We start from the raw sequence: 16179 nt of genomic DNA on the forward strand, positions 1-16179 counted from the left end.
AATAAATAATGTCTTATTCACACTTTTTGAAAACATTAAGCAGAAACAGCTTTTCGGATTCTCTCTCTCTAAAAAGGAAAAAAAAAAATCAACATATGAACTTTGTGTTTCACATTTATTTAGATGTTGCATTTATTTTTAGGGCGAAATAGGAATGCCTGGACCTCCTGGAGTAATGGGAAAGAAGGTAAGTTCACTAACTAACTAACTAACTAACTAACTAACTAACTAACTAACTGATGCTTTTGTCCTAAATTTGTGATTAGAGTGCTTTGTTCATCATCAAATCCAGTACTTTTAATATATGATTTTTTTTTCCCCCTTTGTCAGTCAGATGTTGAGTTTGTTCTTCATATTGAAATGGATGTTGTATTTTTCTTGAAATGGACAAGATAGTTCTTCTCTTGGTTCTGCAGGGTGTCGATGGGTCACCAGGACCAAGAGGACCTCCTGGTATCAAGGTGAGACCGTGAAGGAGCAGATGAACACGTGTTGGCTACTGATGATAATAACATCTTTATTACACCTGACTCTGACCAGGGTGAAAACGGGATGACGGGCTTACCAGGACTACAGGTGATATTTCACATGTATTTATGTTCAATATGAATTGTATATGTGCACACAATAAGATGAGCTGTCTTCAGAATTAACTTAGGGCAACACTTAAGTCTTCCAAGAAATAAATATAATTCATATGTAATATTCAATCGTGAGCCTATTCCCTTTAGGGGAATTGAATTGCATCACTGTTCTTGCCTTTGTGATGTTGGCAATTGTGCTTTACCCAGATAAAGAAGTTAATTGCAACATGCAAGTGATGACAGTGACCATAATTATTCATGTACTCATTTTGTTTCCTACAGGGGCTTCCTGGGGAAAGGGGTGAACCAGGACATCCAGGAGAAGCAGGTTTAAAGGTCGGTGGGATATGATTATGTTCAAGCGGTCTTGTGCCAAATAAGAACACGCAGAGGATGCACTGACAATAAACATGGAAACGGATAAAAAAAATGTAAGAAATTACACCAGCTTTAGCCGGCTGGATGTGTGCGCATGTTTATGTGTATGTGTGTGTGCATGTATATTTCCCCCAATCACAGCAAAGTTAAAATTAATATTGATTGAGTAGAAGTGAGAAGATGCATTTGGCTGCTTTTCCACTCAGAAGGTCTATCTAGGTGGAACCGTCCAGCGCTCATCCTGGTTATGCATCAATGGGCGGGTTGAGACCACCATAATCAAAGGTCAAAGTTAATGGGGATTAGGAAAACAACAAGTACATATTTCATGGTTCTACATCTGAGAGAGTCACAACATAGTTCTTATAGCTGCTGGGTGACACATGCAAGACATACAGTACGACATAGTCATAACTGAAGTGTGGAGTTGAATATGGCTCAATGGATCGTGGTGAGGATAGTGGTGCGTGTCATGGGATGGCAAAGGTTTGACCCATATACATCTAGTCAATCTCAATAGTACTCTTACTGGAGCTGAACGTGACTACGACTCCACACAGTTTGAGCGACTCAAAAACAGCAAAAGTGACGAAATCAGCACATGGAGACATCTGCGAGTACGCCCACTTGTTACATGTGTGCGCTGCTATTTTGAGCCTTCTCTTGAACTCCTTTGCGTGTTCTACCACTCTGACTTGCAGCCTTAAGACTACTCAGTAATTTGGGACTCTTCCTGCTATCATAATAAACCATTTTCCCACTCTGGAATCTGGAAGTGTTTTACACCAACCAGAGGGTGGTGTACATAAGCCCTAAGTGGAAAAGTTAAAAAGAATTCATATATACCTATAAAATATTTATTTGAGGAATGGTGTGGTGCTGCACCTGGCCAAAATAAGCGTGATGAGAACGTTTGGGCTACAAGGTACATTTGAAAAATTGTCCTGGCAATACCGCAATTATTCCACACTTTATTTCCATAAGGCGGGAAAAAAAGCAAAAAGAATTAAACAGTCGAGGGGTACCTTTTTTCACCATTCTTGGAAATTAAAGTAAAAAAATGGGGGTCGGAAAGATTTTTTTGACATGGTCTACATTGGTGAATACAGAGATTGCATTCCTATTTGACTATTCAAAACATGTTTCAAGAGGTTAAAACATATAGTCTTCATTGTTGTCATGGTTTTCAGTTTCTCGCGTGTACAGGTGGTTGCTCCAAAGAACGCAGAGCTGTGTCGGAACCTTACGGTGGGAAAGGGACACTGTAATACCCGTTTCCTGGGGCAACATAAGATACGAGTGGTGCAACCTCACAAACACCAACAAACAGATAAAATGTCTTTCTGCAACATTAAACACTCTAACGATTTACTGGAATCAGTCTGCTTTACGCAGATCACAGGGATAGCAACACAATAATTGCCTCTTGAGTGTAACTTAATAATTATGTCTAGATTGTCTTCAGAGCAAATGATTGCGCTCTACTGAAGGTTTGCCATGTTGGCTTACAAGTTTTATTACATATTTCCAAAGAAGCATATATTGTAGCATGTGGTGTTAACCCTGTTAATAAGACCTAATGACAATTAGCAGTGTTGATAGATTTCACATTTATTTAGTATATATGTGTGATTCACACACCCTTCCTGTTCTGACACTGAAGACACTCAAAAAAAAAACAACATTGGGTTGATGTCCAGTATTTGAAGTATTTTGGGCGCACGTTTTATTTTTCTTATCCGATTTTGTTAACATTTATTTTGGAGCGGTCTGACTTTGGTTCCACCGCAGTTGAGCTGAAGCCCTCACAACTCCAACAAAGACTCAGTTCATGCTTCGTACAAGAGGCCAAGTGAGCTCAGCAGGGTGCATCTTCCTCAAATCCCACTGAAGGAAATCTACAGCTGTTTTCCTCGAGACAGTAGGATTTGAAGATGAGCTGTTCGTGTATTCTCCCTTTTTGAATTAGAACAGTGCATTAGGTTGTCCTGGGGAGGATAATATCATGTTAGAATTTCTACTTGATTTAGTTACATGACAATTTGAAGCCTGCACTGCTAATTCTTCAGTTGAAAAAATGAGAAGAATGCGACCGCAAAGATCCAACTGAATAGCTTGGACGCTTATCACAGTTCCTGACAGCCCCGCTATTATGGCTTGGCAGTGTCATTTCAAGCCAAGTTAACAACATGGTTGCCGGACTGACAACTGATCCATTTCCCAAGATGGTGATGGTGCTCTGACTGCTAGGTTCTGACTTCCATTTGTGAGCAATGCCACTTACTTCAAATGTTATCGTAAAGCCTCTGTCAGAACACTTAGCACGTGAATTATCTAGCATTTTAAGTCAAAGTTAATACATTAATACATAAAAATAAAATAGTCAGGTCAATCCCATCTCTACTTGGTGCTGAAGTACATTGCGACCAGAAAGACTTTCAGTCCAAAGTCACTTTAACTTTCAATTAATGTAAAAAAAAAAAAAAAGCTATGGATTCCCGTGTTATTTGTAAGAACACCCAGAAGTTAGCCTTGCAGGATCAAACAAAGTCAACGCATTCATCGCCTGAGGAGAAAAGACTCCCGTCAACTGATAAACATGTCTGGCCCCCATTCGTGACAGCTCCATTGACTGTTAATGAGTCGTGAACGTGAATCCACCAGAAGGCCCTAAACAGTGGCTTTAATAGTTGCACATGTTTGGATTTGCTTTCCCACCGAAGCTTCAACGACGAGTGGTTGAGTTCAAGTGGAAACTTAAGTTTGTCCTTTTTAAAAAGTGAATTTTGCCCATTCAAATTTGTTGCCTTAAAATGAAACCTCACTGATCATCAGGTCTTGAGAAGTGATAGCCCTTGTTAGTAATCAAGTCCAGGACTTATAACACCTTTTAGACAGTTGAGTTGAAGCATGATTACGCTTAGGACATCGAAGTTAATGAATTGCACTAATTGCAGGACTGGGGATGGCCTGCTATTCTAAAATCATTTGGATGGCGCCCAAAGGACAAAAAACAAATACAAAACACAATTACATTTTCTAGAGCAAACATTAGCAGAGGCCCAACGTTCTCTAAATGAACGGAAAGCAATCCATAAAACACTTAACTGCAGCCCCATGGTCTGCTTAGTGGAGCAATTAATTAAAGTGCTAATGAAGGCGTTTGGCCTTATTTATGAGGTACATCCTCTGGCACATGATGACCTTCCATACATAATGTAATCATCCTTGTTACATGGAGTGTCACGAACCAACGGTGCACTGGCAGACCCAACTGCAGGACTCCAAGATGAGGACATGATGTTCAGTGGTTCAGTGATTTCATGGAAATCAGACAACGCAGTCGTCAATAGAGGGTAGAGGAGCAAAAAGTGTATTGCCAAACAATATTAAAATAGAGGGCATGGATGGAATAATAATGCAGTTATAATGCTGATGGCTAAAGAAGTAATTGGATAAAGGCCGGTTGGATTGTTAGGAGAGAAGAGAACGTAAAGAAAGAGCTTGCAATCACGCAGGTGGTGGGTAGACATAGTAAGGGAGTCAAGGAAATTTAAACTGCTTCGGAATCTATCCAGACATTTATTTTCCACACCACTTCTCCCAGTCAAGGTCGGCGGGTGCTGGAGTCTGTCCCAGCTGACGTTGGGCTCAAAGCGAATTACACCCTCAACTGGTCGCCAGTCAATCACGGTACATCTAGTCCCAAACGATCGATCCTTCATATTCACACCGTCACTGTGCGGGGGCGGAACCCGCTTGCATGGAAGTAAAGGTAGTTAACTATGGATGTGTAAATCTGTCTCTCCAGCTGTAACAATTTATAGAAGGGGTGTGTCCAGTAAATGTAAAGAGCGTGTTACAGGTCAGCGATCGCTGTACTCTACTTGTATATTTGCTCTTGCTTTACACACCCAGAGTCATTTATTGGGCTGTGGTGGTCTTCTTGACTTTATAATTATGAAGTCTGCTGCTCCACGTGCTTTGTGGGGGAAACACTGACGACGCTGTAGAGTTTTGTTTCTCCCCTTGCCAGCATTTCATGTTTTTCACTTCAAATACATGGCTGGTGAATTTGGAAGCCTCTTTCTGTGCAAAAAAAAAAAAAAAAAAAAAAAAATCAAACAGAAACGGCTTTATGCGTATGCTGTGTCATCTACACTTTGCACTTAGACAACGAACAGGACCAGATGATGCCTTCAGGCCTTTCGAAGTCCCAAGAGGTAGAAAAAATTAGAGCAAACTTTTTTTTTTTTGGGCTTATGAATAGACATTTTAATATCATGCTGAATCTTCTGCGATGGATTTTTGTCGCTGAATTACAGTGGATTTCTTTTTTCTCTTTACCTGAGCGTGTCAGTTCATTTGAAACACAAGTTAATCGTTTATTAAAGTTCAGTTGAGACAATAGGCGTGGATTTAATGTCTGAATGCGGGTGTTAATTGGCAAATGAAGCAACGTTAAATTTGGAGTGACATGCAAGTATTGAAAAATGCTACACAAATGATTTTTTTTCCACACGTTTCTATTTTCCATACATATGATGATCTTAAAAACCAAGACACAAGCATATTAACACTGTCAGGGAGAAAATTCCTATCTCCAAATTAGGTCAATTTAGTATTTCTTTTTTTTTTTTTTTTACAAATCTATACTCTCGATGCCTCCCCACACGCATGTTATTTTTTTAAATGACTAACAAGCGACGGTCCCTTCAGATACGGGGAGCTCACCCAACCCCAGCGATATAAGATCTCAATTTTTAAGAGCCAGTTTCACGTGTTCGTTGCCAGTGAAGCACACTGGAACAAATTCCCTCGCAAGCGAGTAATTATACAGTATGCTGGTGCAGTTCAACAAACAACACACAAGCGCTAAAAGCTTGGAGAGCAAAAGCAAGCAATGGAATCGTGTGTCTTGGGGCTGGTTGAAACTTTAATTATGTGCTATGTTGTGGAAAGGCATGTGTTGGATTGTTGTGACCTTTGCCCACCGGGCTCCCCGCAAATTCTTACGATTCATTAAATATACTCTACAGTCCATTGCAAACATTTTCAAGTTAGGTACCCCAGATTATCTCCGGGGATGAAAACCTGAGGCAGGGGATAAAAATGTCATAGTGTACAACAAACAAAAAAATAACCTGTATGCTATTGGCTGAAACAGGAGGACCGACTTACTGATATTTTTGTCTATTTGAAAAATTTGATTGAGCAACAAATGCCGAGTAGCCAATATTACCTATTGAAAATAAAAAAATGACATTGTGCTGTTGCTCATTTCAACTCTGTAAAACATTTGCATTCTTTTTAGTGCACTCATCACCTCTTGTATGTGGTGTCAGGTCATAGGTTTACTTTATATGCATATATGTTCATATACACAGGACACCAAAAATATTTCAATTTTTTTTTAAAGATTCAGAATTTATTCATTTTTTTTAGTTTTTTCTTCTGTAAGTCTAAATCCAGTGCTGACAAATGTCGGCGGACTGCAGCAATAGGATCTTCCCATTTAATGTTAAACGACCCTCTCTTGTCTCTCCTCAGGATGTGTTTGATGAGTCCTTCTAATCTTATCCTCTTTCCAGCGGTGTTGACAGGATTACGTGACAAAATCTCGATAATCATCACACATTATTCAGTGAGCACAGCGGATCTTGTAAAGCACTGACACATGTGTCATGTCCTCAGGGTGATCCTGGCGCCGTCGGAGCTCAAGGAGCCCCGGTGAGTAGATTTGTGACACACATTTCAAATTGTATTACACTGAGGGGTTGAATTATTCAATGTTAAATGAAATATACGTGGGAATTCTCTATGATCAAAGTAGCATGACTGTAGAGATGCTGGAAAGCATCTTACAAAATAAAACCGCCGTTAACCCCAGTACTTAGTGGCTATGAGACTGTCCACATAAAGATTTGAAGGAAAAAGTAATTAGGACATCAGCATGAGAACTCTTACTCACATACAGCTTGCATTTAAACAAACACACACACAGCCCCGCCCCCTCCTAAATACAAACACAAAAACCATCAAAACACACACACACCCTAACCAACCCCTGTTAAGTAGGTGGGCAGAATTGTTCTGGTTTTGTACACATAGACAGTGTGCAGTCATAAAGAATAAAAACTTGTGGTTAAAATAAATCTGCCTTCATGTCGGCAAGTAGTAAAACAGCTAGCTCTGACATGCACTAATTTTCAAAGACATTTTTTTTTTTTGTTTCTGTAGAGAGTCATTTGTCCCAAATAGGTGCAGACACCTTGGGTTCAATTCCCACGTTGTGAATCGTGTGTGAAAGGTTGGAACCACTTGAGAAGGTACAGCACCTCCTTTTTGCTGGGACCAATTTTTGCCATGAATTGCAAAAACCTGCAAATTCTCCACTGCCCCCCCAAAAAGTTTAATTGCCTATATGAGCCAGAAGATGGGAGTCAAGCACTCTTTTTGTTATTTGACGGGGCTGTGGCCTCTAATAAAATGAAGCTCCTCCCGTCACTTCAACATAGTTCCTTGCCATCAAGGTGCTGCACGATGGCACCAAATCAATACTTAATATTTGACAGGGCTTTGGTCTCCGCACAAACTGAATATTTTTTCAGCGATGGGGAAAAACTGATTATAATCGATGGCTGAACCGATCAAACCTTCAACAAAATAAAGAATAATAACAGCAAGCAATAATCTATATACAATCACAGCAACACAAGAGAATTATGCAATCAGATGAGTCTGTGAAATCAATTTCATTGTGATGCAGTGGCTCCAGATAAGAAAAAAATGAGGTTGAAGCAAATTTGGCTTCACATTGATTTGAATAAGGGGGATTTATATATATATATATATATATATATATATATATATATATATATCAGAAAATTTGAGAGTTTCAATTTCACCCAAGTGTTATAGAAAAGCCAAATCCGCCTCCACTCTCACATGTGGTCTTTATTTTAATCTCCTGCTTTGATGTTTGAGTTTAAATAAAGCAGTGCGTATTTAGTTCAATGCTATTTCTTTTTTTTTTTTTTAAACACTTGATGAATTGGGCATATTCCCATGCTTTCACTTAATTCGGGCACCTAGAAGCCGAGAGCAGCTACAGCAGGTGGCTCTGGTGGATGTACTGTAGGGGTGAGGAGTCTTAGGCGAGTTCAAACGAGTGGTGAGCAGCGTCGACTGAGCGAGGAATATTCGGCTTTGGGGTGAACTTTTCGGGTGAACTCAAAATGCACTATAAACTTTACAGGTGAACTTCATTTAACCTTCTCTAAACTAGTGAATTTTCGTGTCCAACAGTTTATTGTTCCAGGATTTTTTTCATAATTTGTTGTTCTCTCACAAGGAACTGAACAGCAAAATTCACAACAGGGATTTGATCTGTGGGAATTTCCAAGGACTTATACTATAACCCAATGGCAAATGTTTACCCTGTAAAGGCATCGCATCAGAGACCTCCATCTGAATTTCATGATATATGAAATCATCATACTATACATCTCTCCAACAAAAATTCTAATAGCTCTTACTGTTGATTCCCGTCTATTGTAGATGCTACACTGCTTGGAGATGCGCCCACTTCTCCCTGTTAGAAATAGAGAAAAAAATGTTTTCTCCTTACTCATTTCATGCAATCTCAAATTTCAATTTTCAACACTAAAATCTGAATACCACATCTGCTTCGTCTTATCTATTCATATTGATGTTTTTTCTGAATGAGGTTTCATGTCTGGAAACAGAAACCCCACTGATGTGATTGTAATAATGCCGCCATGTCTCACGCCTGCAGGTTACCTGCCTGAATATATTGTGTAGATATGAAATTCACTCGTATGACTTGTTACTTATTGGTGAAAACAAAATTTGGTAGTAGTGCTGCATTTTTTTTTTTTTTTGGAAGTGGTTGACAAGATGAATAATTTGATTCCAGAATTATTGGAACACCATTGCCTTTTGGTAAGCTTTATTCATTTTTAAATGTTTTTTTTCCCCTTTGTATATGGAATAGGGAAACGGCAATGAGGGAATAAAGTTAGATTCAATTTCAGAAGTTGGGGAAAACAAATACTTTGTTCTACAGTTAACTCATACTTGCTTGCCTGTTGCAGTCAAATTGCATGATGCACATCTCAAATGAGACATACAGTAACTTGAGTATTACATAATTCACATCAGGGCTGCAATACATGTGAATATAAAATGAAAGACAATTTATGGCCTTGTAAAATTAAAAGTTCCATTTCGGAATGTGGTAAAATGGAAATATTTGTTGGTATGGTGATCTGAATGGATTACATTGTAATGAGGAGTTAAAAATGACCAAACGCGCTGCTCTGACATTAACAGGGTGCCCCGGGACCTCCAGGAGAAGCAGGCCCACTGGGACCACAGGTAACAACACATCTGAATGCATCTTGGCAGAATGATGATTTGTGACTTTTCATAAATCTTTTGATTTTCATTTATTTATTTTTTTGTAGGGAGAGAAGGGGCTGCAAGGACCACCGGTAGGTTTGACATAGCTTTGCAATTTTTAACTTTGCTTCATGACTTTTATAACAAAAAAAAATGAAGTATGAAAGTCAAATCGTTAAACAATTTGTAATACTGTAGTAGTACCTCAGTCATGTCGGTGTTGTGGCAAAGAATACACTGATACTGGTACTATAGAACATTAATATGTATTAGTTATTGCGTGTAATTGTATACTGTGTGTCAATGTCCCTTGCAAAATCATTAAGCAACACATTTTTTTTGTGTTTGAACATAGTCTGGATAATTGTTCAGTCTGTCATCCTTAGTTCTGCTGCCCTCTTGTGGCACGTCTGTTGAACGAGTTTGGAGAAATATGAAGGGGAGGAAATTGCAAGTTTGACTTTGATTTAGTGAAAATATAATTTTCTGTATACCACAGCTACATATTTACCACTCCGACATGAGAGAAACTCACATTAAAGCAGCAAATTGCACAGAAAGTATGAAAACACGATGGTATAGATAAAACGAGTGTCCGACTCTTCTGAGTAGAGAAAATATGTGACCAGTTGACATCCCCACTAAAAAGGGTTTTATTTACCTTTTGATGTTCCACGGTGGTGGCAAGGCAGTACTTAGTCTAAATCAAACCCCTCAACTCACCTCAACATACTTCCTTGACAGCAAGCTTCCACCAGGTGGCGCCAACTATTTTGGCCAGAGGATAAAAAACAATGAATGGGTGAGTTTTTCAGAGAATAACAGAGGATAGATAGATAGATAGATAGATAGATAGATAGATAGATAGATAGATAGATAGATAGATAGATAGATAGATAGATAGATAGATAGATAGATAGATAGATAGATATAGATAGATAGATAGATAGATAGATAGATAGATAGATAGATAGATAGATAGATAGATGGTGGTGGGGGGGCTGTGAATAGTACACTATGGAAATGCAGAACTGCAAATATGCGGGTGTTCACTGCAGAATAATGCTGGTAAACAACACAGGTCGTCAGTTATTCAATCTCTTACAGACCACTTCTATCAGTTTGGCTAACAATGTGTTAAATATTACACATTTATCTTGGAGGGATTAAATTTTTTAATGTTGAAAACATTTGGGGAGGGGACTAGGAGCGGTAATTAATCACTGCACCATCATTCCATCTTTCTGGCACCCTCGGATGCTGCATGGGATGAGAACTTGGCCGCCATTCTCCTCTCAGACAGCCACTCCGCTGGGTCCAGAGGTTGATCCAGGACGGTGCTGGCGCACCGCTCTGCTTGTTAATCCTGCTTTTGTCTGCCGTTGAGTTGCTGCTTCCCAACAAGCCGCATAATAAAAGATGTCTGATGGTACCACAGTGTCGGAGAAGGTCTTTCAGAGGGTCCCGTGGACTCCAGATGGCCTGCAGTAGCTATGAATAAGTGCAAAATAAATCAAATAGCATGTCACGTGCCCAAATCATTGTACTCCATCCAACAGGGAATTGAAGGATGTGCGTATGTGTGTGTTACATACTCATTAATTTATCAACAACCTCCATGTTACACAGCCATCATAGAATCATGTTAATCCAAAACTCAAAAGTGGACTCCGCCTCTCACCCAAAGTAAGCCCCATGACCAAGAACAGGATAAGCGGTATACAAATGTGATGAAAAATTAAACGTTTTTCAATAATAAAAAAAAAAAAAAAAACAAGCAGAGAAGCTTGCTTTTTATTTTAACCAGCTTTTATGAATGAAGTTATACGGAAGTATACAGTGATGAATGGCCCTGGTTGCTATTTTGGCACGTGCTGAAAGCTCAGTCTTTTAATAAAATATAATTTCATATATCTAAGTTATGTCCTCTACCTATTACATGATGACATAAAATTAAGGACCTTTTGATGATATCGCATTAATCATCCATGCGCCAGTGTGCAACTCAATTCCATGTTTTTTTTTTTTAATTTAAAAAAGGGGCTTTTGTAATGCAGTTAATAGTATATGTACATTTAAGCTACGCTGTACAGCAATGATAAAATCTAAGCATCGGGATCGTTTTGGGAATTTTATATTACCCATGCGTCTTTACCAAAGTGTTCGGTTTTACTGGGGCTGGTGAACGGTGGGAAGACAGGGTGACAAACAGAAGCCGGGCTCTCAATACAGCGCAACGGTTGGTCGCGTCGGCATCGTGTGTCTGCCTGCGACAGAATGCAAAATACAGCGCGTGTACGTGTGACTGAATGTGTGTCTGCGTGGACCCGAGCCATCTCATTTCTCCCCCAGCGCCTCCTGACGAAGCCGTCATGCACTCTGTCACATTCAGCCCAAAGCACAGTGTCTCTTTTATCCAACTCCCTCCCACCCCCTCATCCCTTTCCTCTCTCGCATCACTCCTTCTCTGCTTCTCCCTTTTCCTTTCCTCCTCCAATACCTACCCTCAATACCAGGGTCCCTGGGGGGGCTGCCGGCAGAGATCGGCCAAGATGGTCCCAAGGTCTCTCTGTTGAAAGTTATAATTAGTTATTATGCTCCCCAACCGATTGACTATTCTCAGCCTATTCGGATATCGCCGCCTCCTACTTTATTCACTCCGTGTTCCTGTGGAGAAAACTTCATTTCGCTCATTTTGCAGAGATGCAGTAAGCAATCGTCATTGTGCTTGGCAATGGGAAAATTGCCATTCTGTTTACGTTTCGAATACAGACGCGCGCACACACACGCAACATATTGTGAGTTTTATGAATCCAGACCCTTATAAACAGTAACAGCATTGTTATAATCTGTAAAGGCACCCTGACCCTGACATGTTAACATGTCCGTGACCTTGAAGCGCTGCTTTTTTTCCAATGTGTATGCACAATGCAGTACAGAGATGGAGAGCACAGCGGAGGAACAGGAGGAGGACTTTCTTGAGGTTTTATTTTTTTTCAGAATACGGCTTTGGTGTAATTTCACAAGAATGAGCTTTCGCAATTTGATGATTCAATCAGCCAGCACGAAATAAATGTCACTTTTGTGGGGTATTTTCTGAATGCTTTGCAACAGAATAGGCTAGCTTTGAGTGAACTAGCGAGTTTTCACTTAATTTTATTTTTTTCACTTATCAATTGCTGTCGTCTTTGCGTGCTTTGGAAAGCTTCGAAAAGCTCATCCAAGCCCTTAATAACTGAAGAAATACAATCTGTTTAGTTTTCATTATCATGCTGTAGTACAATCAACATTAATTTTACACCATAAGAAATCTCGAGTCATTTCAATCCAGTCAATGGCAGCATCATATTGCTTGACAAGTGAGGCAGCAATTGTGTTCTGATTGGAACTCGTGCTATTTATTTTATTTAACATTCAGTTTCAAAATAGTTTCATTTCATTCTCAAGAGATAAAACAGTAACTTCCTGCAATTCCACTGAAATATTGTTAGTACCATGCAGTATCTTTTTCCAGGATGATACCTGCAATAGATTGAGATTATAATGACTACTCACCATGACAACTTTCATTTTCATGATGATGATCACCATTTAGGTTCGCTTTCTCTTACTTGTGTGACACATTGTTCAGATAACAAATCCCATGTGTGTGTTTTTTTTTTTTTTTTTTTTTTTTTCAAGGGGAACTGTGGTGATTCGCGGGTTTATACTTGTCTCGGTTCACCAGGGCAGAAGGTGAGTTGAGCAGATTATATTGTTTCTTCCGTTGTTACGATCTGACCTTTTGTCTATACGGTGGACATAAAAAGTCGACCCACCCCTGTTCAAATGTCAGGTTTTAGTGATGTAAAAAAGACTGGACCACAGTAAATCATTTCAAAACATTTTCCGGCATACGTGTGACCTATAAGATGTACAAATTATTTTAAAATTCAAGCACAGCCCTCTGCACAACCCTCTTCAAATCACAAATGTTTAATGGAACTCTTAATAATTCCGTCCACCTTTTTCGAGGCTCCAGTTCAAGTTTAGGAAAACAGCACTGGAAGCAAAGATTTAAAAAATGAAATCATGCAATAATGCTGAGCTGTTATTTTATCATTTTAAATGACAACTGCAGTGTCTGTGTTGTGGCTGACGCCATTAAAACAGCTCATATTTCCCAAAAGAAAATAATACAAATTAATTCAAACTAGCTCATTGCTCGGCGGCACGGTGGGGCAGCTGGTGAAGTGTTAGCCTCACAGTTCTGAGGTCCCGGGTTGGATCCCGGCCCTGCCTGTGTGGAGTTTGCATGTTCTCCCCGTGCCTGCGCGGGTTTCCTCCGGGTACTCCGGTTTCCTCCCACATCCCAAAAACATGCAACATTAATTGGAATCTCTAAATTGCCCTTAAGTGTGATTGTGAGTGTGGCTGTTTGTCTCTATGTGCCCTGTGATTGGCTGGCAACCAGTTCAGGGTGCACCCCGCCTCCTGCCCGTTGACAGCTGGCATTGGCTCCAGCGTTCCCCGCGACCTTCGTGAGGATAAGCGGCAAAGAAAATGGATGGATGGATAGTTCATTGTTACAAGCTTTTATATCTGCTTGAAAAGTTAAAAGTACAACTGCCTGCGTTCCCATTGTGGAAAAACTGTATATTTGTAATATATAAAGCACCAATATTCTATTTCACAATTGCCTGCAGTTAAGCTTCACTTTTAAACATTTGTACTTTCTTTGTCTCTGCATCAGTGGTATGTTTTTTGACAAACATTCAATTTACAATGCAGATGTTTTTAAATGCCTTTGCCTGAAACCCTTTCACATTTCCAGGGCTCGACAGGGGAGCCGGGGTTCCCAGGGCTACCAGGCGCCCCTGGACATCCGGGGTACAAAGGTCATTGGGTAAGAGTCCCCAACAATACACATAAGCAAAAATGTTCTCGCCTTTGGTGAAAGATAGGCCCAAATTTCAAGGTTGATGAATAATTTATTGGTTTGCCATGAGGCGTCCGCATGTTGCAGTATTCTATGTTGTGTATTCTCCTTTTGACTTTAATGATATTGCTGTGCATTAATGTCATCATTATGCATTGCACCAAATATGCTGTAAACCAGATTAATTCCATGTTTTAATGCTATAGTTTGCTTTCACTGTATTGTTCTTCTAGGAATTAACAAATATTTTCCATAGGGAGAGGTGGGAAAGCCAGGCTCAAAGGGAACTAAGGTAATTTTTTGTCATTATTATTTTATTACTATTACTAAGTATTACTCATATTTTATCCAAGAAGACTAAAAGAAGTCATATATCAACTTTGTGACCTTTTCACTGTACAGTATTAAGCAAGTAGTTTGACCCCTATTGTGACTTTTAAATCCATAAAGTGGCACATCTCACGACTCTATCAAGTGTAATTGGACGCTTTTGTTGACTGAAACTTTGTCTAGCAATGAAGAGTGAAACAGCAGGAATGTTCCAGATATTGCTCATTCATGTTTACAAATGTTTTCAGTATGGCTGAGCCGAGGGTATATTTGAATTTCCTCAATGGATACCTTAAAAAAAAAAAAAAAAAAAGGCCCTACGGCAAGATACACTGGATATGCTGTCATGCATCATTTGGAAGGAGAGTCTGCAAAGTTTTTAATGGTTTTCAACTGACAATGGCTGTTCCGGAACACTGGTTTTAGAACTCTTCTCGGTTTTAAAAGCGGCAGCTCTCAAAATGAAGCGTATACATTACTCTACAGCAACAAATATTTCATCCGGAGCAACTGCAATTGCTTCACACCCCCATTTATTTCTTTACATTATTCATGAAAAAATGGACATTTAACAATTCTTATAAAGCCTTGACAAAACAGAAATCCTCTTCAATCTCAACATTTATTTCAATGGTGATATTTCCAAACGTATTTCGATGTTAAAATTTCCCCTCTGGCAACTTTGGCAGGGGGAATGATTGACTTCATACCGCCACCAGCCACCGGGAGGCAGCTGAGGTCTTTTGGCTTTACTATTTGATCAGCTCCTCTATATGCAGTATTTTTGGACTCTTTCTTCTGTATATGAAAGCGTCACTTCAAACCATGGCAACAGGGCAGTGAAGCAACAATATTATTGCACTTAAAATGAGTCTGATGATGGATTACTCCGTTGCAACTGATGCATGCGCCCATGAGAAATGCGGGCAGGTATTTCGGACGATTGCACGCAGTTTCAGGCGATTTCTGGATTTCCATTCATTAGCTACAGTTGCATGTATTTAGTTAATCACTGTTGCAGAGGAGCTGAGTGAGAACACATAAACTGTATGTGAGTCATTCCAGAAATTGAGCACATTTTATGCTCCCCTCATAAAACCCCAAAGTATCGATACATAAAATAATAAATCACGCGCTTGTGTAAGTAATAGTTGTTCTGAGACACCTTCCTATACTAAAATACCAAATAGTTCTTGACCAACCCCCAAGTTATTTTGGTCTGATTTTATTTGTCTTTCTTGTTATTTTTGAAACATTTTCTGGAATAAGATGTTGGTATGAACCAAATGGGCGGCACAGTGGATCAGTTGGACAGCATTGGCCTCACAGTTCTGAGGTTCCTGGTTCAATCCCGGACCTGCCTGTGTGGAGTTTGCATGTTCTCCCCGAGCACTCCGGTTTCCTCCCACATCCCCAAAACCTCCAACATTAATTGGAGACTCTAAATTGCCCCTTGGTGTGATTGTGACTGCGACTATTGTCTGTCTCCATGTCCCCTGTGATTGGCTGGCAACCAGTTCAGGGTGTACCCTGTCTCCTGCCCGG

General features: G+C 39.7%; 1 protein-coding gene across 1 annotated transcript in view; it reads left to right on the forward strand.

The window, feature by feature from the left end:
* The window catches only part of LOC133492812 (collagen alpha-1(XXI) chain-like), a 43027-nt gene that overhangs the window by 13567 nt on the left and 13281 nt on the right, over nucleotides 1-16179 (forward strand). Inside the window, exons 14-23 of the mRNA XM_061805541.1 lie at nucleotides 143-187; nucleotides 417-461; nucleotides 541-576; nucleotides 867-920; nucleotides 6657-6692; nucleotides 9318-9362; nucleotides 9452-9478; nucleotides 13068-13121; nucleotides 14200-14271; nucleotides 14561-14596. Of these exons, the coding sequence (XP_061661525.1) occupies nucleotides 143-187; nucleotides 417-461; nucleotides 541-576; nucleotides 867-920; nucleotides 6657-6692; nucleotides 9318-9362; nucleotides 9452-9478; nucleotides 13068-13121; nucleotides 14200-14271; nucleotides 14561-14596 (450 nt within the window). The remainder of the gene's footprint in view (nucleotides 1-142; nucleotides 188-416; nucleotides 462-540; nucleotides 577-866; nucleotides 921-6656; nucleotides 6693-9317; nucleotides 9363-9451; nucleotides 9479-13067; nucleotides 13122-14199; nucleotides 14272-14560; nucleotides 14597-16179) is intronic.

This window comes from Syngnathoides biaculeatus, chromosome 19 (genome assembly GCF_019802595.1).
Source record: "Syngnathoides biaculeatus isolate LvHL_M chromosome 19, ASM1980259v1, whole genome shotgun sequence".
NCBI classification, from domain to species: Eukaryota; Metazoa; Chordata; class Actinopteri; order Syngnathiformes; family Syngnathidae; genus Syngnathoides; species Syngnathoides biaculeatus.